Source organism: Aptenodytes patagonicus, chromosome 7, assembly GCF_965638725.1.
Source record: "Aptenodytes patagonicus chromosome 7, bAptPat1.pri.cur, whole genome shotgun sequence".
Lineage (NCBI taxonomy): Eukaryota > Metazoa > Chordata > Aves > Sphenisciformes > Spheniscidae > Aptenodytes > Aptenodytes patagonicus.
The window spans coordinates 44,363,729-44,388,909 of NC_134955.1; the positions used below are offsets into that span (position 1 = coordinate 44,363,729).

General features: G+C 36.4%; 1 protein-coding gene across 9 annotated transcripts in view; it reads right to left on the reverse strand.

Moving 5' to 3' along the window:
• Window positions 1-25,181, reverse strand: part of RALGAPA1 (Ral GTPase activating protein catalytic subunit alpha 1) — a 138,915-nt gene that overhangs the window by 9,502 nt on the left and 104,232 nt on the right. For all 9 annotated transcript variants that reach the window (XM_076345047.1, XM_076345046.1, XM_076345045.1 and 6 more), the window contains 3 exons: window positions 24,653-24,811; window positions 22,619-22,746; window positions 500-624 (listed from right to left, as the gene is read on the reverse strand). In XM_076345047.1, coding sequence (XP_076201162.1) covers window positions 500-624; window positions 22,619-22,746; window positions 24,653-24,811 — 412 coding nt within the window. The remainder of the gene's footprint in view (window positions 1-499; window positions 625-22,618; window positions 22,747-24,652; window positions 24,812-25,181) is intronic.

The following is a 25,181-nucleotide window of genomic DNA, read 5'->3' on the forward strand; positions in this document are numbered from 1 at the left end:
TGGAGGGCAAAAATGACCTTAAAAACAACTTTGCAGCTAATAACCTGGAAACAAAACTGATGACTGCAAGGCTCCCAATTTAAAATTTCCAATTTAAAACTTTACATTCTAAAAAAAGTAGTGAGCCGTAAAACCTTCTTATGAGGAAGGTGTACTTAGATTAAAGAATGTGTCTACCTGAACTAGCCTGGATGAAGGAGTACCAACACTTCCATGGAGACTTTATACAGGGGAATGTGACAAAATTCACTGTAAAAATACGGGGTCTGGTTGCTATGTTAAAGCAGCTTGCCAAATCTTAATGCCAGGCATTGGCTCATGATGCCAGGCAACGGAATAAAGATTTAAAAGCAACTTTGCCCAGGTCCTCAAATACAGTCTTTTCAATTAATGGTAACTCTTAATGATGTGCCAAGGTCTGAATTTTTAGTCTTTATAAGTAAGGATACTGCATTTCAAGTAAAACTGTACAAAAACAGTTCTTTACTGTACTTCTTACCTGTCTCTGAGGGCAAATGGTGGTAAGGTGCTGGACAGAAAACCTGAGCAGCAAAATCCTCAAAAGTTGTAGGCTCTAGATGATGTTGAACAATTGTTTGCAGGTATCGTGCTCTCTCCTCATAACTGGTTTAGCCAAGAATTAAGGAGCAATTTATATCGTGTACTGTAACTGCTAAATATCAGTGCCTAGTAATTCAGAATTCTTGGTTTTGTTAAATACGTATCATGTATCTCAGTGACTGTACACACTTATTTTTAATATCATAGCTCTGTAAAGAATTATCTGATGCACTGAAGTAATATTAACTGTAAGATAAACACGATTAATGTAAACCTTATGGTTCAACTATCTTTTTTTCACGTGTGATGCAAAACTTTCTGAAAATTTTTTCAAACAGCAACTTAAATACTCTCTTTTAAGTAACTGATTTGGCTATACTCTGGTCACAATTAAATATAAAAACGTTACAATTTTTAAGAGGTATAGCATGAAAAATAACATTAGCATTAACAAAATAAATGATTTTGCACTTTTCCATAACAAACTGCTTCCATAATCCCTAAACACACACACACACACACGCAGTTAAGATAAACACGTAGCTAAATTTGAGTATTGGGAAAAACACCGCATCAATTAGGCCGTTAAAATAAGCAAGAATATTTGTAAAGAATCCGCAGGACCCTTAAATACTGGCTAACAGGGTGTCGGCAGGGCACTGACAGCAAAATACTGTACTTCTTCCTTTTCCCTGTGTTCTCCCTCTCTGATATTATTGACAAGAGACCGGTATCTTGAAGTGTTGTTGCTTTTGAAGAACCCTCTCCAGGCTTCTTGTTCCAGCAGGCCTGATTGTGCTGTTAGCACAGAGAGAGCGAGAAAAAGAGAGAATATTTCTGCTGTTCATGAAAGCAACTATGGAAATGGCTGTCAAAATGTGGAGCAGCAGGCAGCAACATACAATTATCAAGAAAAACTACCATGCTGACTTCATGTCGTATAGTTCCTGAACTGAGAAATCAGTTAACCTTTTCTCTCACAACTTTCAAAGTCCTCCAGCTGGACTCAATACGTTGAATGAGGGAGACCTTCTCCAGTTACCTTATAGAACCATAAAACGATCAGAAATTTTCCCTGGCATTTATGCTTGTGCACATTTTTTTTTCATATTTTATTTGTAGACAGTGAGATCATTTTCTCCTTATGTAGTTCTCTTTTCCTAAAAAAAACCCCAAACAAATCAGCATGCTGTGGAGGAATGCACTCAGAATCAGGTTCTTGAAGGTTCTGGGTTCTGATTTCAGGTTTGCTGCTCTTTTGGGGGGGAACAGGGACAGTGAGGAAACTACCTTTCCGACTCAATTTCACCATCTGTGAAATGCGGATAATATTAATCTTGCACACATTTTTTAGCACTCCAAACATAAAAACTGCATTACAAGTGATAAGCATTTTTAATAACAAGTACTAACACTTAAAATAAATAACTATACGACTTTCAATTATGAAAAGCAATAGAATTGCCAGCCCCAAATGACAGCTGGAAACAATACCCTTCATCTTAGCTTTTAAAACTACACTTCAACAATTATGGAACTTTCCCTATGAAACCTTTTTGCAGTTTTTTTCTGTACAATATTTACAGTAGATTTTGCAGTATATCTAAAATGAAAAAATGTATAGAGAATATATTATCTGAAAAGAACTTCCAGTGAATAAATCAATATTCATTGTATTTCCTTAGACCACAACTTGGTTACATAGTGAAACTGGGAAACAATTTTTCCTCCAAAATCCATGTTCCAAATTCTTTCTGGATCCCGAGACAGCTGAACCTCAGCAGAAGTCTCAGGCTGGAGAAGCTATAATAGAAGCACTGGGACAAGAGAAAATATAAAAATCTCCCATTGTAACGGTTCTTAGGTTGGGGGATAAACACAGTATTGAGCCTTAACAGAGGAGAGTAATATAGCACAGTTTTTAAGAGGCTACATGTAAGTGGTAGAGGATGAAACTGATGGTTGAAGTCTAAATAATACTATGTATCTCACAACTTGTTGAAAAGCACTTTTTCCATTGGGGGAGATTCACAGCTGCTGAATTTTCTGCAGTTAATAGAGTCCTTTGATTCACAGCAGTGCCCCTTGCACAAAAAATACTGGCCTTTGTGTATTACCAGAAACTAATTTTCTATTTGGCTGAAAAGGGAAAAATGGGGTTATTGCTTCTCCCTCCTACAGAGCTTTTCATTATGCCTGATGCACTCAACTTCTAAGCTCTTCTGAGAAAAAAAAAGTAACTGAAGAGGCAAGAGGTAGAAAAATGAGCTTGTTAGCACATTAGAAGTGAAGTATCTTGGTGGGCCCTAGAAATTCCCAGTGGTGTGTTAACTTATCACTCTATGCATGCTGGCACTGATAGTCTCCCAATTGATCACTCTCTTTTCGCACCAAAGGTGCTGCCAGGAAGCAAAGGCTGAAGGCCCACAGGAGAACAGGCTGCTATCAAAACAAGCTGTTTTTAAAAGTCTACTTGAATGGGTAAAATGTTTCGTGAAAAAGTAGGGTGGAGACACCTACCTGCTTTTAAAATGCTCTACTTTCAGAGGTCTCTAAGGGAAACCTTTTAGTTTATCCTATTATATCCAAAGCTTATACACAAATAAGGCAAAAATGAAGGAAAGTTACCGCTCTGAACCTGACAAGGACATTCCCATTCTCCAGTCTAGGTACCTATCTCCTAACCAAATAAAGAAGTCTTGACACACATGCTGACTGAGGAGAATAATGGTGTTTTCATTACACAGTGGAGAGGACATGCTTATCTCAGTTCTAGAAGTCTAATTCAAATGCACGCTTAGTACAACCAGAGAAAAGTAATTCACCTAGCCAGGTTGCCACTCGTCCTAACAATTCACAAAGCCACCTGCAGCTTTTTAGAAACAGAACCCCGCTTAAAAACAAAAGTCTGATGCAAACGCCAAGTCCAAAGCTTGCTGTATCCTGCACTAAGAAATGACATGCTCTCCTCAGAAGAACTCCTCTTCTGTATTAGAAACCGAGTAGCTGAGATTTGGATACTTTTATCTTCTATTCACTTATACTTTGCGAACATTCTAGTATTTTAAAACTCCAAAGTTGTATGCTGTTGTGGCTGAGATACTCTAGTTCTACACCGTATTTGAATGCAACTATCTGCAAGAGTGACCATAAACCCATGGTAGTTAATTTCTACATTACTTCTAATAGGCTAGACATTTATTTCTTTAAAATGCTGCTCTCTAGGGAAGAGTTATTAGCACCTACAAATTGAGCGACACATACAATCTCAATGGCTAGTAATAATAGGGCAATGCAAGCTGTATTCTTACTGCCAGTGGATGTTGCCACTGTCATCAGCAATTAAGATGGAATGGGAAGGATGCACGGACGAACCAATGGAGAAAGAGTCTGGCACAGAGAGTGACTAAACATTTAAACAACAGTGTTGTGAGCTTTCTGCTTCTGAAGAAGGTGCCAACTGGAACAAAAGAGAACGGATAAAAAGGCAAGATATACATTAAGGCACTCACCCAAATCTGTCAGCTAAAAACTTGTAGATATATAATCTGCAAAAAAAGCATAACAAAAAATCTAATGACTTCATTATACTTTTTCAGAAGATATTGTTCTGAAAAATACAATCAGTACAAGAAAAAAAATCAGGAATTGTACCTCAGGTTGTAGTCACTCCAGCTACAATTTCATTTGCATTACAATCCATTTTATTTATTCTCTAAATTTGCAATTATTTCTATTAATACTGAAAATACTGTACTTTCCATTATTACTGTAAACATGCAAATTTTTTTAGAGCTGTTCATTTGCACTTGGGAACAAGCGCTGAAATCCTGGCTGTCAGATCACCTACTTATGCTTACTCTGTCTGAAAAACACCACCTCATGTCTTCACCTAATAGCTCTCCGTCAGTGTTGATTGTATCACTTTCTTTTTTAACTCAAGCTCTGTTTAGATTCCTATGGCAGAATACATCTACATCTTGCAGATTCTTTTTGCATAATCTAAGCTAAAACTTTTTCTAGCCATCTACATGAGCAAATTATCTAGGCTCTTACTTCACATCTCAGTTACTGCCATATCCTTTTCTCTGGCCTCAGCAAATGAATTTTTATTCCTCCTTGTATCTACTCGGAGCATTGCAGAGCCCACTTTCTGAACGTACTGCTTAGATGGGACATTCTCTTCAGGTGTCGCCATCAGTCTGCCACTCCCTAGCACTAATGCAGGCTACTTATTTTAACTTTATAGTCCATACCTATTTGATCAATTTTACCAAAACTACTCTTGCCTCCAGTCAGTTAACACAGACAGTCACTCTCACTCGCCTGACATTTTTGGACAGGCACTTTTTTCCATGTGGCTTCTTATACCTAGCACCAGGTCACCATAAGTGTCCACAAAACAATCTCCCCTCAAACTCCCCCCTTTGCTATGATGTTTATTGAAAAAGAAACAAGGAAAACACCTTGGAAGACTTAAGTCCATTGCTGTGTAGGTCACACAAGTATTCATGCTGTCTACTATTGTTTCACGTTTCCCTGAATTCTCTATCTGCCTTCATTTGTTGTCTTCAGCTTTATACTTGGCTTTTTTACCTCTAGGGGACAAACAACATCTGTCTTGTGCCATACTCCATCTCAGTATAATGAGGCAGGGGTCTATGCTAAGGATATATATGTGCCACAATAATACAAGCAGAAGAGCTCTCCTCCTTGCATTTTCATCCACCATCTTAATCTTTTTCCTTTATATCCAGAACAATTCCCTCACATTGCCAATTTTTTTTTATCCATGGCTTTGTCATCCTTCAATTTGGTGAGGAAATTGGTTTGCTACATTTTCCCATATCTCTAGTTGTTTAGTCTTTATTTTTCCTTTCCTGTAATTTTAACCATGCCATCTCCACAAAATCCCATGCTTCCCATTGTTCAGCCTCTTCTACTGTCTCCATCTTTCAAGTCCTTCTGTTGAATTCATCTCCTCATAGTCATTTCCATAGATTTATTGTGTCATTCTGACTACACGTTTTCTCTCCATTCTTCTTTTTCACACCTCTCAGTTTTAGAACTGAATAAAATGCATTACAATAAATCTATCTAGTATTTTGCAGTTAAAGAAGAGTAGATGCATGATGACTATGTTACAATCATCCAGGGAATACCAATCCTAAAATGCCATTAACCTGAGGCTGAAAAAAATGAAGAAAAAGCAGTTTCAACATGGAGTAAAATTTCCAAGACTTTAATTAAGGATACGGCACTTCACAATTCTGTAATCTATCTATTACCAGAGCATCTAAGTGCTAGATTCACAAAAGGGCTGGAGAAGATACCCTAGTGCCTACTCCAAAGACCACGATAACAAACGCTTCCTGAGCAGGGACTGGAATCCAGGGACTCTCCTCTCCCAGGAAAGTACCATAACCATTAGGCTATACAGATGAGCACTGTGATTTATTTCCCTGTGATTCAGAGGAGATCTTATTTTATGAAACGAAGAGCAATTTCAGCAGTGAACGGAGTGTGCCTGATTACAAAATGTCCCAGTCCCAATGGTTAGAACAGTTTTGTAAGAGGCAGGAGATGTGGCCTCAAAATTGGAAACCGCTCTCTCATTTCCTCACTGATTGATATAACCAGGGAGTTACCTCCTGTTGTGTTTGTGTGGGCTCTAATCTAGTGAGTAGACCTTCAAAACTCTTAGCATTGCTGCCTTGCAGGTCAGATGAGCAAAGAAATGCCTACCTACTCAATGGATAAAGAGGGGCATGAACTGGGCATTTGGCTGTTCAGGATATAGAAAGGGCTCGGGCAGCTCTAGTGTGTGCTGAAGTGGGCAGATCTCCAGGGAAGGGTGGCAGGAAAAGCTTCAGATACCTGTGAACTTCAGAGGCGTCCAAGACTAGGCATTTGCTGTGTGGCAATTCTCATCATCTATATTTTAGACGCAGGCTTCTATAAGGCCAGTCAGGAGGAACCTGGGTCAGATCAACAGAGTAGTTATATGCCTAACTGCTCTCAAGACTTTTGGAAAAAAAATACAGGAAATGTTTTATCAAGACAGATTTTCTAAGCAGCTTCTGGGGGGAAGGATTATGCTGTGGAACCTACTCAGTGACAGAAAGCTAAAAAAGGGCTAGAGAGATGTACAGTTAGTTGGTACACTAAGGTGGTGATGGAAATATTTGTTAGGTCTGGAAAACCTCTTTAAAAGATCAATTATTTCATTTGTTCAATGGAATTTAAAAGGAATGCATTTGTGAAACACCTAAAGTCACTAACGGCAGAAACCCTGTATTTTTCCAAAAGTCAAAAGAAAGTATCACTTCAAATACCCCAATGAAATGTTATGCCTCAGCTTCCATTTTAGTACATGACTTCAAGATGATGTCTGGATGATTTAAAATGCATCAAGATCACTGTAGTTCAGGAAATACCCTAGAACTATGAAGTTCCAAGTTGTAAGCTCAACAGCGCTGCAGGCATTCCTATACCCCTGCCGATGGACTGGTCAAGTCCAGTTGACTGATAACACAAACTTTTTTTTTTTTTTTTAGGGAAAAGAAAAACCAGAAAAACAAAAGGACCCCCTTTGTGAAAGGGAGTAAAAATGTGGGCTCTTCACTCAATTTTTTTTTTTCGATTACTGTGTGTCTCATTCAGAAAAACTGAACAAAAACCAAAATGAGACACTTCCATGAAAGATTTATTCATAAATCTTCCCTCCTGATGCTTACATATTTATATATATGTGCACACCTGTGTAGTGTATCACAATATAACTGTATATTGGAATATGCGATCACAATACTGACAGCATGTAGTACCTGAGTTTCTTCGATTCCGGTGCTAGGAAAAAGAGGAGATTTTTTATGATCGCCTAGAAATACCGCTTAGAAAAAATCCAGAGAATGCATTTCCAAATAGCAAGATGGACTTTTTCAGGTTAAATTACAAACTACTGTCAGAAATACATGTACAGCTGCATCCCCGGCAGTTCCAACTGTTAGCAAAATAATCTAAGAAGTCAATATATATTGATACGATTGTGGAGAGTATGACTTTGTCAGCCAGGCATTTGGAAAATAATTTAGACAAGCAGAAACCAAAGCACTGCTCCATCCTTAACTGGAAAATGAAAATCCTCCACCCAGAGATACTTGCTTGTAGGATCAAGGGACACCTGCAAGAGGTTTTTTAATTGCATGTATATGCTATTTATATAAAAAGGTTAACAATATTTTAAGAAAAGCTACATAAGATGGCACCCTCACGTTTACTGCATTTGCTCCCTCAGCAAATTTAGAAGCACACCTCTTCCTTTCTAGAAAAAAAACCCAAATCTGTAGTATTGTCAACATACAAAAACACTCCCAGGATACTGAAGACCAAAGGAAACAAAGAAACAGTGAGGCACAACAAATGGCATACGTTCGTAGGAGATTTTAAGTTTCTTGCTCCCTGGCCTGAGAAGGTGTGCAAACCCCACAGAATTAATTGCTATAGTTTGAGGTACTTAAAATGATGAAAGCATCAATTTTATCAGGCAGATTTTTCCTAGTAAATCACAATTCCTGACATCAAAATGTGAAAGGAGGACTGGCTCCAGTAAAAAGATAACAAGTACAGGTTAGGACCAAGGTTTTACAGAAGCTGAAAGGAAAAGTTAGCCATAGCAGAATTTGACTTCTAAAGGAAGACAGGACAAAACCCACACATCACAGAAATGAAGTTTTTTCTGGGAAATCTCACTCTGAAATAAGAGATTGTGCAGTGGTTGTCAAACCAGCTGAACTCATACTGAGTCACAGCAATTTGTACTCTTTGTTGGCTCTCAGAATTAAGGATGTAAGTCGGGCTGCTATTGATCCAGTGTTGGAAGCCCTGCAACTAGCTGCATTTTGTATGTAGGTGGGTGATCAGTATCAACTGGCCACACTGAGAGGAATAGTTGAAGTTCTCTTATATTCTGAGAAGTGACTCTGTAGAAGTGGCATCATGGTGTTCCCTATTTATTGCATTTCAGTGATTTCCACATCTAGTTTGCACAGTATACAAATAAAGAGATTTTTTTTTCCAACTGCAACTTCTATTTACTCAAGTCAACTTGATATCTCAAAGTCAGCCTGGGTTCTTTTCTGTTTCTTAAACAGTGCCGATATTGAAAATGGCATATAAATACTTTGCTCTGTGCATCTGTTCACACAGCTATGCTGTAAATGAAAGCAGCTTCTGCATATGCAATTGGAACTTAGCCACAGCACTGATGACTCATAAAGCAGAATTCAGTTCATTCTCCTCATAACGGATGCAAGTTATTTAGGTGAAAGAGAAGGAAAAAAAAATTACTATGCTTGACACTACTACACAGGTGAAAGAATTAATAATTTTATAGTCTTCTAGGGTGATTTCTCTCTCCACTGAAACCACATTTTCAATACTAATGACAGCACTTTTGCAATGAAATGTAACAATCTATTTTCTTCCTCATAAAAAGGGAACATAAAACTCAGAGGACTCTAGTTGTATTTCAAAAGTAAACTTTTAAGTTGCATTTCATGAAAATATTTTGAAACTGCAGAAGGGACTAAATTATCCAAAATCATAAATTTTAAGAAGTAATGTATATATATGACAATCTACTAATTAATGTAGATATCTCATAAAAAATGAAAATAAATATGAAAAACAAATAACAGACTAAGACTGTAGAATTTAAGCAAACGTAAAATGTAGTATCTAACATCCTTAATAAAAATCTTTTTCAACGCAAGTTGTAACTGCAAAAGGGCTTTCTGAGGTGTATTTCTTTATGAAGAAAATAAGGGAATATGTAATAGATAAATCCATACAAATTAATCCCATCATTCCAGATCTTCCAATTTGTTTCCAACACATATAGTTGCATCATTCTTTAAATGAATATAACGAAAATTACTTTCTATTTTTTATATTACTAAAAAGTTCAATAAATCTGTAATAAATGAAAAGTTTTGGGCAAATTGTAACACCACATATTTTTGCCATTTTGAGGCTTTTTTCTTTAAGAGTACTAATCTTGCATCTAAAGGAGATTATTTCCAGTCTATCTACCCTATGGTTAAATGGTTAAAAGCCCTGCAAGGTAAGCATAGGTTAGATAAAGTTGCAGCCACTGAGTGTTTCCAAGTCAATGCTGTTGCCTTCTGCCTAGTTTACTAACGCGTTATATATTGAAAGGCATTGACTTTATCTGCGTTTATACAAGAATCTTCATTTTTACAGTGTGAGCACTTTCAAAATTGTTAAATTACTGCAGGAAATTGTAATTGATGCTTACATCTTCATTGGAAAACCCAATACATTTAGCGTTCTGCAGTACCGTCCTTCTAGGAAAACCCTTGATATATTGTTTATTTTTATGTTGTTCCATCAGATCTTACAGCTAACTAAATTCTTCAGCGGTTTCTAACATCTTCTAGGAAGAAAAAGCTGTGATTCATCAGCGCAGACAAAGCTGGGCTTTAATCCATTCCTATAACCATATTGCCAAGTCTATATTGTTTACATTGCGTCTCAATTAAGAGACAGGCAGGACACCTGGTACTTCTTTATCTAAGTCCCACGGGCTGCCAGATGACTCAAAATCCATAACAGGTGCTAAGGCAGTGTGAGTGTAGCACCATTAACACAAGCTGGAATTGGATAAAATTTGGACTATGCTTAACCACTTAAACCACTCAATTATGAAATGAAAAATGTAACCACTCTGCACCAAGCTCCTTTACAAAAGGCACTTACAAAGATATGTAGAATTAGAGTGCAAGTGTAATGGACTTAACATAAATTTTAATTTTAGTATAAATATTCTCCAGAATTAAACTATACAAAAACCACCTATATAAAAAAAGTTACCTTTTTAAGATAATCATATAAAAATATTATGAGACTATACTTACTGAATGGAATGAATTCTAATTCTGGTCATCTGCTTAGGCAGCAAAAATGACAAAACTGATGCTCAGACTTCTAGCAATTTCAAAGCTAAAGGGAAAAAATCTGAATTAACAATACTTATTGAATTCTTCAACTCTGTAGAACCCAGAAGTTATTTATTTTAAGGGAAATGAAAGCATCTTATGGAAGGATTTTAAAAACAACAAGGTTCAAGTGAAAAACTACAGGATAAAAGATACTCCTTTGCACCGCAAAATCCCACTGTAGATCTCTTTTCAGCACCTTTTCTGCTAAGCTGACTGAACTAAGTATTAAGCTTAGACACTGACAGAACACACCTCATGAGAGAAAAAATAAGTATCAGAAATTTTACAGCGGACAATTACTTAGGAACTATCTGTATCTAAATGTGCAGTAATCAAATTAAGTTTCTATTTAATATTGTAATTATCAAGAACACAATATAGTGATTTTATTACCAGAGTAAGCAGTAACAAAGTACAGTAAACTGCCATTTAACAGTGTCATAGTATCTATGATAAGCAGCATATTGGCTTAAACTAATGCACTATATGCCTCTAGGGAATGACAGGCTCAGAGACTGGGTTTTAACATCAGAATCTATCCATTAATCTTGACTTAAATATAATCTACTCTGCAGTAAGAGGAAGAATGGGCATTCAATGAATTATCTGTTTGAAATATAGCAGGAGCGTATTAGCACAAACATATAGTTGAAAGTCTCAGTTTCGGTACCATTTATTGTGTATCGTTGGTTTTACAAGCCCTGAACTGCATTTTAGCATGAAATTAAAAAGACAGTAAGATCAAATGGCCAGCAGTATCGGAAGGACAAATACCTCAACACTGTAACAGATTACTCATTAAATTTACCGGCTGTGCGGTTAGAAGACTAACGACAGTATTTACAAATACCCGACTCGTCCATGTTTTAGTAACAGGCTACGGAGGTGAAAACAAAACAGTGAAGGAAACAGTGCTGAAGCCCTTATACAGGCAGAATTCCTACTCCAACTTCCAGGGAGGATTTGTCTTACTAACGTGTCCAAGACAGGAATCGATGAACCTATAAGGTATGTTGTGCTAATTGTTTTGAAGCCCGTTACGGCTGCCACTGCTTCAGGCCCTCTTTGGAGCGATGCTCCTGCCGGCAGACAGAATGGCTCGCAGGCAGCCGCTCACCTGGCAGCAGCAGGTTTGCAGGAGGCAGCGGGGGAGGCAAAGGGCCAACGGGCCAAGGGACTGGAGTTTATTAAGGATGTTGCACCAAATGAGAGATGTTAAGGTGTTGCAGTCATCGCCTCAGCCCACAAATAACGTGGAATAGTACAGGCCGGGGGAACCACAGCCCCACATACTAACTCCTGATTTTGGGAGAGGGATTTATCCCCACTCTGGCACTCAGTATTACATCAGTTTTAACTCAAGTAATTAAGGTTGATGAGTGTAAAAATACAGAAGCAAAACTGGCTCTTTGCTCTCTGGTATTAGCATGAATGCTTAAGCTCACTGTTCATACATTCAAATGTTTACATTTCTATCTTAAATACTTTCTCCGCATATCTAGATATATTCATTGATGAGAGAAACAGTAAGGAAAATGCCTTTCATGAAGACATCACTACAAACTGTAAAATTACACAAACATGAAATTATATTAACATTAAGTATTGTCCAGCAAAAAGACTGCACATAAAGACATGTATTAATTTGCAATTCCACACTACATAGTAACAAAGAAAACTTCTCACAAGAAATTCTGGCATTAATTTCAATCTGTACTTCAATAAACTTTACAACTACCTTTCCATTTTTCTTTTATAGTTGAAGAGAATGTTTTCTCTTTACCCTGGGTTGCTGCAGTACCGGTACGAGATAATCTACTTATAAGTCTCTTCAGAGGGCAGTAAAATAGATTTTAAAAACGATTTTTAAAACTCGAAGACAGGCTGCTTCTATTTAAATGAAGAAAACAAATATTAATTTTCAGTTACTTCCCTCTTTCTTTATTTTGAAGGGCAATTAGTAAAGCAGCCCCTTCGCCCTCTTCCCTTGTGCTGTCAAGCTGTTGAGAGCAGTTTGCAGCACTACAATGGTACTATTGTGAACACAGCCTGGGTTTCCTTCCCACAGAGAGTTAAATGGGCAGTTCCCGCTGCCCATGATTGGTGTCCAGCGAAACAATACTTAAGAGCCAGGTTTTATCAGTTCCACGCCAAAGAAGTGAAGCCAGGGAACCCAAGCCTTCATATCATGCTGAACCATATGCCAACCCTGCTGGCCCCAAAGGTTTATCACTAAGAATCAGGATCCATCATGTCCCCTGTGAAATTTCACTTCACATACCTTCTGTGAAATGCATGGCTTTGCTGAAAACTGACCTTTTTCCACAATTGGCAAGAACAGATGGACGGTAACTATGCTTTGGCAAGCAGAAATTAAAAGATTTTCTAATAGCCTGCATTCTTCTATGTTTGGGAGGAGAAGCATTGAGGAGGAGATAGATATATTTGTGACCCACAGATCTATTCAGGTGCAGTTAATCAGCAATTAAACTATTTTCTCAATGTCTAGAAAGTATATTGAGATTAATTTGATTGGCCAGGCTATGATTAGGACTCATGTCCTTCGGACTGCCATATGGTAATTCCAATTACTGTAATACTAACTTTTAATCCTTGCTTTATGTTAGTTTATTCTGTTTTTCTTTTAAGTATGCGGCACATACAGAATAAACCACATACATACACCCTTTTTTGTTATAATTTGACCTGTTTAATTAGTGAATACTGTTACATGAAGTACATTCCATCTCCAGCTAGGTATTTCCACATACTGACAGGTATTCTATACAACCCCTTTTTTCAGTAACTGAAATACAGACCTGTAGGAGAACAAAGACAACCAATGTGCTAGTTTCTATTAATCTCTTTTTTTTTTTTTTTGGTACCTATCATCTTCTAATCCCTCTGTTGGCACTGGAAAGCATGCCCCAACTGTCCTGATTACCATATGCAGAACGACGCAGAAACAGTTTGCCAATATCTTATTCAACTCACCCGAAAACATCGTTCTATCTCACAGACATTACTGTTTGTCAGTTTTGCTTGTTACAAATAATCTCCCCCATTTCCCACCAATTTAAATATCAGAATCAACCACGCGCAATGCTATACACTTATTCTTTATATATGCACAGCTTTTAGTGTTTTAACACACAAATCTTACAAGTTGTTTGCAAGTCACTTATCTGTTATTAGGGGTGAATTTATGACAAGAAAAGGATTAAATCAATAAACAATGCTGTCTTTTACAATATAAAAATAGGTCTTAAATAGTTTAAAAACATTTCTTTCTTTAAATCTTAGGAACATCAGGAAAAATTGTTTAACCTTCCCTGCTTTTATTTGCAGACTTCTGAGAGCTGTCAAAGAAATCTGTATGAATTTTAACATCTTAAGGAGGCAAGAGTCTTAACATTTTAACAAAGGGCTTTTGTTATCCAAAATGTTTAATTAATTAATAAGGCTAATTAGGTATTAACAAAAAACCTGTCATTTTGTGTTACGTACAAAGCAATCAACTCCGCGTAAGATTGAACTAGTTTATCTTTTTCATTCCAGTTTAAGGACTCCCAGCCTTCTCCCTGCAAATTTTTGTTTAAAAGAGGGATCTATACACATCTAAAACACATTTTATAATGAAAGAGAGATTGCTGTACTAACTTCTGGCTTACAACATACAAAAATTTCCTATCTTAAAAAGATGCAGTAACAAAGAAGAACTTCCCTCCCTCAAGCAATCTGTACTGACAGATCCAAATTCAGAAGTTCTAGGAGGCTGATAAAGCACTTCACTGCTTTTCAGAGTAGCCCACTGAGTTATGCCCATTGGTATAAGCCTACCCGTATTTTATACAGAAATCAGTAGAACCAATACCCCCCCTTCAGATGGGTAAATTCAATTTATGAAAGAATGCAGAAGTAAAAGAACCTAGAATATATTTTTCTTAACAGTACAAAAAGATTTGAGTCTCCCCCATAATTGTCTACAACATCAACAGAGCACTCAGCTCTTTGTAAGTGCAATTATTAGTAGAAAATTGTATTACTAGAGTCAATCAGTTTTGTCTCATTTGATATTTTGCTTTTTTACCACTTTCAAGAGAGTCTCATGTATTTCATTAGGGAAGAGTAACTAATAAATAAAGCTGTACTACTAATTAAAAAACAAGTTATAGATATCTTGTGATGACAACAACTTTATTGCCCTTAAATCCATGTGCTTACACTATACCTCTTTAACAGGTGCTCCCAGCATCCTATTTCATATCTGTAGATATGAAATATTCATAATTATATTCACTCCTTGAAACATTCATAGATACTCATATCATAAGAAGAGGTAGAGACAGAAGAGCTACCTGCGGTACAGAAGGCAGGTTCTATGGGATTAGAAGCAAGCAATTACTGAAGAAAATATGTTTACGTGAACATGTACAAATCCAGAATTGGTGCTAAAGAAAAGCATGTTACATGTGTTTTGCAAAAAACCTCACAGACTACATACATGAAAATATACATTACAACATAGCTTTCAAGCCTCACACTTCAATTTATTCCTCATATTAAAAATGCATGAAAACCTATTGAAATTATGTGTATGTCTACATGAAAATGCAGTAAAAACAGCAGCTTGGTACACACATCTGCAAGTATTTCTCCAGCAGTTATCTGAAGTGTCTATATGACAAACACTAAGGCAAGAGTTTAAAAACCTATCACAAACGTTGGTTCAATCAGTTGTCTCTAGTGGCTAAAATCAAAGGCATTTAAAGTGATGCTTTGGAATTATTCATTGCAAAACAATCCTATTCTTTCAACAGGTAACTAATAAATGATGGCTGAGAACAGGCTTGCACTACCCCTGAGGTCCAATTGTTACTCAGAACACTGCCTACTTTTGCTCCCTGGTGTTGCATTTTAACTCTAATTGCATGATCAAGCCAATAAATTGGACTCGGGGGACAAAAAAACACTACGAAAGTACCTACCCTGACAAAACCAGAGGTTGCAAGAAAATGCACTTCAAACAGAAGTGAGGCAAGACGAGACAAGCGAAGGAGAGGTATCAAGGCTTGAAAGACAGTCATTAATACTGACAGATTACTGTAATTCTGGCTGTCAAGGTGATCGATTTAAGCAGCAAATGCCAATCAATACTCTCCTCATTTACTGAGCAGCATTAGATATATAGTTAGGTAAGATGTCCCTAAGACAGGATTTCAAACCATACTTAACGAACATAAATAGCACAATTTATGCTTTGGAATCTTAGCTGTTTTTTCATTTGCCCTTTTTTAATTGGGCAAACTTCAGCATGAAGTTATCCATACAAAAGTTACTTTGGATGATTCTATTATACTGCATTGCCATCATGTATACAATTCCTTTACGTGAGATATTTCAAACTGTACCAATTTTCTGTATAACATATTAAAACACTAATCTTGAATATGAACATTCTTAAATGCAGCAGTTATTTAAGTACTGTTCATTTTGCTTTTTTTGCATTAGCGGTTTGCCATTCTGAGTACTTTAGTCATCCATGGTTTATGAGAAACCAAATCTTCCTGGTATTTCCCCTGGAATTTTCCTTACAACAGTCTCTTATTGTTCAAATACACTGGTGACATCAAAGGACAATACATTAATTGCATGTATTAGTTCAGAGGAAAAATTCTATGAAGATAAAAACAGCTATTACTGTCATTGCGTACCTACAAGTAGACACACACATACACGCACAAACTCACACACACACATGCATGGCTCTATATAGAGATATAAAACTTTCCTCTTATATTTAGGTCTTCTTATAATGCACAGAGAAACTGTTCCACGTGACTCCTTGAAACTGAAGTACCTGAACAGTCCATTAAAACGATCAGATACTTATAAATGCCTTGGAAATCTTCAGTTTTTCATGTTATACCATTGTATGTAGGCATTTAATTAATCACATTTTGAGTTATTAGAACATCGTGAGTTGTCCACAGTAGTAGGATTTGGGAAAACAGCAAAACAGAGCAAGTCAAAGTACAGGAAAGACTGAACATCATATTCTGTACCTTATGATTCTTGCTTGAACTTGGAAAACAATTTCCATTGCTAAACAGTAAAACAGATTTTAGAAGTAAGTCTATTTTCTTCTGGAAAAAACAGCAGGGGTCATATGATGAACTGATCCATGGCTCTTACTTGAACTCATACCAGATAAGGCTACAATGGTATGATGCAGGGATGGATTAAATATTCACTGAAATCCTGAAATTTTCAATTCTTTGTTGTAAAGCATATAGAGTAGTATCTAAAAAGTGTATCAAGCATTATTTTTAATGTCTGTTTCTTCTCACCTGTGATGACAGAAAAATCAGTAACAGGTATGCCAAAACCTTATTAAATGTCCTGCATCAAAATTGTATTGCCAGAAACATAGCAAAGTTTGCCGAGAATCTTGGCATATGGCAGTTCAAAAAAATTCTAAACCAGAACATATTAGAAGAGCAACTATGATACCATGCATTATTCCTTTCACTATACCAAAATTAATTAGTGGCACTGTGAAAAATGAATTAATGATACATATTTAAGAAGAGAGAGCACCCCTTATGCCTTTTCCATTTGATACACAGTTATCATTGATGCAGTATCGCTGTATTCATTTTTTTCTTAAAGATGCTCATGCATCTGTAGATAGAAAACTTATTGGATTTAGAGGAAGGGAAACTGGCATTGCCAAAATCAGTGCTTTCTAGCTTTAACTTCTAAGTTTTTGAATTAGTGAGAAAACTCCAAAATCTTCACAAATTCCAGTTTGAAAATGTAAATCAAACAAATATTCTTAATTAAATGAGACAAATGCGGCCAGAGAATCTGAAGAATACTTTTTGCTCACTATATGTCATTAATAACGAACGCTTTCTTTTTAAAGATAAGCTTTCCAATGTCTGCAGTTCTATCTTGGGGCAGATGATGGTCAAGCAGGCACAACAAACAGTGACACTACCAGTTCCAATAAAACCCTTTCCTGGGGCCGCTGAGTATCACATCAAGCAAGAAAGCTTCTTCTAAGCGATGAGTTTTTAATACAGAGGAAACTTTTAACAAACCACTCAAACACATTACTTTATTCATAAAGAAGTTACTGTCTTGTCAGATACCATATGGAGTTAGTATCTTCCCTTTCTCTGGAAGACAACTGTCTAAAAAGGTTAGCTACAATACATCAAGTACCAACTGTTTAGGAATACAATGTCAAAAAAGATAGGGGGATGTATAATTTCCAGTTTTGATAAAAAAGATTAATTTATCAAATCATTTAGATTAAGATTTATTCTATAATATTTTGTAGATGGAATAATTAGAACAGTATTATATTTTTGCTATTTAATGTTTCATTCAACACCAAAAAAAAGAAATCTAATTGGTTGAAGAATTCTTGGCATTAGGTCAAAACTTTGTAGATTATTATAAAGAGGTGAAAATTATGCTATGATGATTATATATATATATAGAACACCTATATTCCAGGTGTTCTAAAATTTCAACGAATTTCAGATTTAAAAGATGCTAAATACGATTTCTTGCTGTGTGTCTAGCTACATATTAGGTAGCATCCTTTGGGAGGGGAATACTGCATAAGAGACAAAGCATTATGATGTCTGAATTGCACTATTTGCACTAACTGCACTATAAGTGTAGATAGTTTGGAATAGTTGTTAACACTCCAAAATTTGTGTATAATGTGGAAGAAGTAACACAAGTTGTTTCACATTTTGAATTCCACTCCCACAAGGTTTCTAGTTGTTTTGTTGTATGACAAATAATTTTAACAAGTTGGATCACTAGAGGTGCTTACTATGCTCAGTAAAGAACATTATCTTGGTGTACCTCTTGGCATCTGGCTAACATCTGTTGTTTATTCAGGAAGTTCAAGTAAAATTTTATATGAAGCCACTCTTTCTATTGTTCCAAATATTTCATATTGATCCATTTCCTACACATGGTAGATTCTGAATTCAGAATGCGATAAAGTGCTTGCTCTGAGAGGCAAGCCATGAATAAACCTATTCCTATCAGAAGCTTCAATGCAATTTAGTAAATAAAGAGTATTTAACAATCCCCTAAATATTGGCCTCCTTATTCTACATCATAGTGAAAATGATTGTTCTCAACATTCAGTCCCATTATTACACCTGCAGTTATGAGTCTCAGAAGTTTTCCTAGCATATGTGCAGCTGGAGTGTATTCAGGAGATAAACATGTACTTTTTATGACAACGACAAATGCAATGAGAAGAAGAAACACATTAGCTATGAGGTAGAGAAGGGGGTACTGCCGCTTCATTAGCAAGACAATACAAGTCTTTTGTGTGTGTCACCTGCTACTGTGTGCATCTGTGCCGCCTGTTGGTGAGGGGGTACTGTTACAAGAAAGCCAGGCCACCAAAAGATAGTGAGGGACTGCAGAATCCTCGAAGGGGAAACTAAAGCAAATTCCACAAATCAATGCAGAAACTCCACACAAAATGGTAATATTCTCTTCACGCAGCTGCAGCAATGAAAATGTCAAGCATCAAGTTAAAGCAGGATACCTGCCATGCCCGACTGGTATTTGCTGATAAATTGAGTAGATTTTTAATCTTAAAATACTACAATATGGAAGCATATTGTTACAGTATTCTGAGCAAAGAATAAAAACACAGAGCAGATAAAACCTTTAAAAATCATTAAAAAGTCAAATCTTCAAAATGTTTTGCTATCTAAGTTTGCTATCAGAAGGATCAAAATAATGTCAGAAAGAGGAAGGTGATTGACAGAATATGTCAATCTCAGAAAGCTACTTCAGACCGTACAATACATGCTCAAAGTCAGGGCAGACTATAAAAGGGAGATGAGCAGAATTTCCTGTATCCATGCAACCATTATTATACTATTCACACGTACTACCCATTGCCACATCGTGATTAACAGACTAGCGCAATAAAGAAAAAGTTGCAATCAGGTTACATGAAGAGGACTGAATATCCCTGCTGATTACAAATGACAGCTGATTTTTTCAGTCAGGTCTGCACTTAGAGAATGCACTAACTCGGAGGACGGATAAGGCCTCCTTGGAAGTAGGAGGGCCAAACTCAGTGCCACTTTCTTCACATCCCATACGCAAGCAAACCAATACAGCCTTACTTTTTAATTAAGAGTTTACCATGATCCATCCTCACCACAAAGATCTGCAAGGTGACATTGTAAATATTTCTCAAATATAGATAAGCACAGACCTACGTAACATCATCAACTCCACAGTGAGCCAAAAGGTGCCCACCAGGTATTACACAGCACAGTGAAATGAACCACACACCTGCAGGCACAGAGACATCTGTACGCTGATGCTGGCTTTGACGTTAAGTGAGCTAACACAGAAGTGTAGGGCTTGAAACATGTTCTGTTTGACAAAAGCCTCAAGTATTCTTGTTCCCTCAACATCCACATTAAACTGAATTTCTACTAACCATCATCAAAGTTCCTAATAAACTAACGCTGCTCCAGTATATTAGATACTCATAAGTAAGTAAACAAAAATTAATTTTGAGCAGATCACTTCAGAATTCTCTTTCACTGACACTGTTATGGTCCTGGACATGTGGGAAGCCTTGATTATCAGCTTCACTTTTCCAGCTGGGTCTCTGCTTTTGGTGTACCTTCTGCAAAAGAGCTTTCCTGTTCCTTTTTTCCCCTCCCTCTTCGAACGTATTGTTTTCACCACTCTGAGCCCTCTTTTCCTTTGCTCCAGCAACACTCCGACACAAGGGAAGACCACCTCGATCAATGAGTCCTGTCTTCTGCAAGAGACATTAAGTCTGGTGGGGTCTCCAGGAAAGCTATTTAACCACAGACCATAAAATACTCCTGCCCTCACACTCTTCAGTCCACAACAAACTTAAAAGCCAGTAGTGAACTCCTACAGCCATAGCTAAAATATGCCAGAGGAAAAAAGCAGGAGACACTAAAGACAATCCTTGATGTCTTCAACTCCCCGCTATTGCAGGAACATAATTAGATTCAATTTTCAAATATTCCTAGTTAACAGACCATGTCCATGTTACAGGAAACACCCACCAGTCTTTGCCATTCTTGTATGAGGGAAATTCCTTCTTGACCTCAAATCTGGCCATGGGTTGAACACCAAGAGCATGTCCATGATGTTTTTAGTCAAGAGTTTTTTAAACCATTGAGAGCTAGGCCAAACTTTGAAGTTTAACATTTTTTTGCTGTTCTCCACTGACGCAACTGACTCCACGATAGCCTAATTCAAGCCAGGGAAGTTTGTGGCGTTTTTTCTAATTTCACGCCAAGCAAAGAGCTTTTAAAGAACTGCCCACACCCCCATTTTAATTTTTAAAGTATTATACAAAGCACTGAATATAAGATACTCCAAGCCAGATGGAAAAAGAATTCCACCAACTACTTCACAAAGCTGCCCTTTAACATCAGTACCCAATCAACTGGTGCTTCATAAGCTTACCAAGTGATGATACAAAACCCACCAACCAATACTACCTAATATTAAATATACGTAATACTTTGCAGTTATCATGCTAACCATATTAGGAGACAAATATCAACATTGTAATGGAGGCCACATTATGTCATAAATGACAGGCAGTGCTTTGATGCATACAAAAAGTACAATTTGGAGAACTGAATTAAACGTGAATGTGCAATATACACAGCTCTTCATAACTGGCCAACATTGAGCTGGCAAGCTATGTCCAAGGAACTTATTACAACTTCCATATTCTGTAAAGAAGTTGAAACATACAAGTTTGTGGAGTTTTCTGGTACTGAGTTTGCTATTTCAAAGTAAATTGTTTTCCAGTTGCTCATCACTATACATCAATATAATGCTATAAGCCATCACTTTTCATGGTATAATGATGATAATACATTTTAAATTCTTTGATTAAGCCACTTGAGTAATGACAAAAAGATCGGACCTTTCCAAACATAAAAATACAATGAATCAACATCTGTCATCTACAGAAATGGCACAAACGTCATTTAATGTGATCACATCAAACACCATCCATCATTCATCTGTAAATCCACTTCATCATATCTAATCCAAAACTCTGAGTACTAATAGTCAGCCTTAGAAAAAACAGAGTATTTTAGCAACAATCTATCACATGAGAAATACAAATATCTACAGCTTGGGTGGAAATTAAGCACAGAATTTCTTTTGGATCAACATTTAAACTTAACCTTTCAATTTGTGAAATTAAAAAATAGTATGTTCTTGTTGATTTAACTAACAGGTATATAACAGAACTCAATCTTAAGAAGGGGAGAGGTATAAGTGACTGACTTACCTTATGTTTTTTAATTTCTGGTTGGTAAATCTATTCTTCCAAGAGCAGCCCTTTCAAAAAACGAAAATTTCAGTTCCAATGGGGGGGGGGGGGGGGGGGGGGGGGGGAAGATAACCTTTTCTGACATCTTTACAAAGACACTAACATCATTTTGGCAACAACTTTGTATTCTGAGCCGAATAACAAAATCTGTATGACAAAAATGTAACAAATCTCTCATCTTGAAGGAAAACAGCATTCATATCCCTCTTGGAACTAGAAAACAAAACTGTGTCACATTAATATTGGATAAATACTAAAAAACTTTAAGGAAAGAAAGATTATTAACACCATGACATTGCTATTTTAGAAAGTCTACTCACAAAATGGTCATTGAAATGATTTTGTTTAACAAGAAGTGATAAGTACATGTTATAAAATATTAGAAACAGTCGATTTTTCAGCACTGAATTAATTCTTCACTTAATTATAAAAAGCTGGTCTTCGTCTGAATTGTCTTCTACGGCAATTATATAGATAGACCTTAAAGGCACGATCACCATAAAAAATTGAAAATATATTCCCTATGTTCATCTGACAAAGATATAAGATGACAGAAAACATGAAGATCATATCTGTAGAACTGCAAGGGAATGTATATGCCTTGGAAACCATTTGAGTGAAAGGATACAAGTTTTGGTATAATGGGATTAACGATTTCAATGCACGGCTTGCATTTATAGCTGTTGCACGAACCATAATAGGAAGAATTTTTCCATTCACAATAGCACCATCAAAGAGTGGACCAAAAAATGGAACCTGAAAAAAAAATTAAGAACTTCAACATAAAGCAAGATCTTAGCTATAACAATTAGCAATCAACATTAACAATAGAGCACTCAAATATATCTTTTTTTTTCTCCTCATTGCTAGATAATCAGACCAGTTATTGTGCTCCATGACAGACCTTTTCTCTTGTGGAAATATACAGCCATATAACTGCTTGATATCCTTGGTAACAGATAACACAGTATTTGAAGAAAATTAAGCAACCATTTGAATACTATGTCTCATCAAAGCTTATTTCCAACATTTGCTGCCAAAATCCTAGGAACAGTCATGCATATGATGTTTATGAGGTTGAAAGGCTAGATGACAATCTTGTAGGTGGTAGTAAGCAAAAGGAATAATTACTCAAATTTTAAAATAATATTTATCATAGTTTTAGATATAACATGTCCATAAGGACCAACTCAATGTGCAACTATCATACAATTACTGGTGGACCAACCCTCACCTTCCATTTTCTTTTCTTCTCCTATCTGTTCTTCTTCCTATCTATGGTATCTATACAAATAGATTGTAAGCCCTTTATAGGAGAAATCTGTGGTGAAAGTTTGGCCTCTTTGAACCCTAACTGTAAAGCCTTATTTGTGAGATCAGTAGAAAACCTTGATGTTTAGTATAGGTAGCACCCAAAAGGTTTACAGAACAGAGGAATCTTATGTTTTGGCATTACATTTTTCTCTAATCAATCACCATTTTGCAATTAAAAAAAAAAAATTAAAACTCTCTTAAGTATCTTCATTTCCTATACGTCTGAATAAAGTTCTGAAGCTGCTAGCATAAAGCATGTGAAGAAGAGCAAATCTGTGCATCAGGTCAGCAAAGGCAGCAGAGTGAACACTAAATATTCTTCCTGCTAAGATGAAACCAATGCTGCAAAAGAATTTTAGATCCCTGTACCATTTTTGCCATCAGTCATTTAATGTAGTTTTGAGAATACTGAAATCTGATGGAAGGCACTTCTTTTTTTTCCACATACAAGGACCTCTTGCTGGAGTAACAACAATCCCTGCTCTCAGCAGTTTTCTTTTTCCTTCTTAAACTGCACACCCCCCAATAATGCAACTCTTCGTACTTAAAGTAGCAAGAGAAAGAATATACTTATTAATTAAAAACATAAGTAACCCAGTAATAACAAGACCATCTACTGGGTATTATTTCATGCCTATCATCAGATAGAGACAGTCATCATATAGAGGGAATCCTATTCCTGTCATACCTCATTTATTAATATTAGTACTTCTAGAAAGAATTTTAATATTTGAAGTATAGAAATTCATGGCAAGTGACATCACACACAGAAATTAAGCAGTACAAACACTCATGACTACTTTTACTCAGTCAGTGTTTGCTGCCCTAAACCACTGTTTTAAGAACAGGGCCAGCACAGACATTTGAGGAACAGTCATTAGAAAGAGTGTGTGTTCATATGCCTAGGAGCTGAATGGTCTTGCTTTGCCGAATTAATCTCCAATTCTTGTGTGGAGTCAAGGAAAAAGTGAAAACTAGCTTTGAGAAGAAGACAGACATGGATGGAGAAAGCTGGAGCAGGGTATTATTCAACTCCCAGTCACGTATCAAATTTGATAAAAAAGTTTGCCAAGTTTGTCTTAATACTTAAATGATTAGGCAGAATATTCTAGCTTCGTTTCTAGTTTATGATGTTAGCAGATATGCTTGACAGGATCAGGCCTTTGCAATTTCAAGTTACTGATTTTACTATGCATTGTAACACTGAGTTCTTCCTCTTCCTCCTACCACCGCTGCAATTGTCAATGTTATAGACACATCAATCTCTTACACCGAAAACTCAGATTCAAACCACAACTCAGTTCATATTAAACACATGAAGGGAACACAAAAGAAAAAAAACCCTTACCTCAGGCTTTTTCATGATCTGGATACTGAACATATGGTTTTTCATGGGATAGATAACTATAAGAACATCACCAAATTCTGTTGGAATTATTCCTCTTCTATAATCTCGAGTATGCTCTGACCACACAATGTGTACTTCATCATTTCCTAAATGTCTTAGCTGGAAAAGCAGGGATAAAAACCCGTCAGTTTAAATATATTCTATAGCCATACAGCTATACTAAATGCTCATATTTCAAAAGGACGAACCCACTAAAAAGAAATAAAGAAAAATGAATAAAATAACCAGATTACACTATAGCTCTCTTACAATTTCAATGACAGTATTAGTTCACAGTATTGGTTTGTGCTATACATTTTTATACGCTGGTGCCAATGTCTATTTAAATTAACAGATGTGTCAATATCTGTTTTCTACTGAAAGCTAAAATTTTGCATTCTTGAGATAATACAAAGTGATTCAATCTGATTTACTAAAATGGTTTCAAGATTGCCATCATTGACAGGCAGCGAATTACTAAATTCTATAT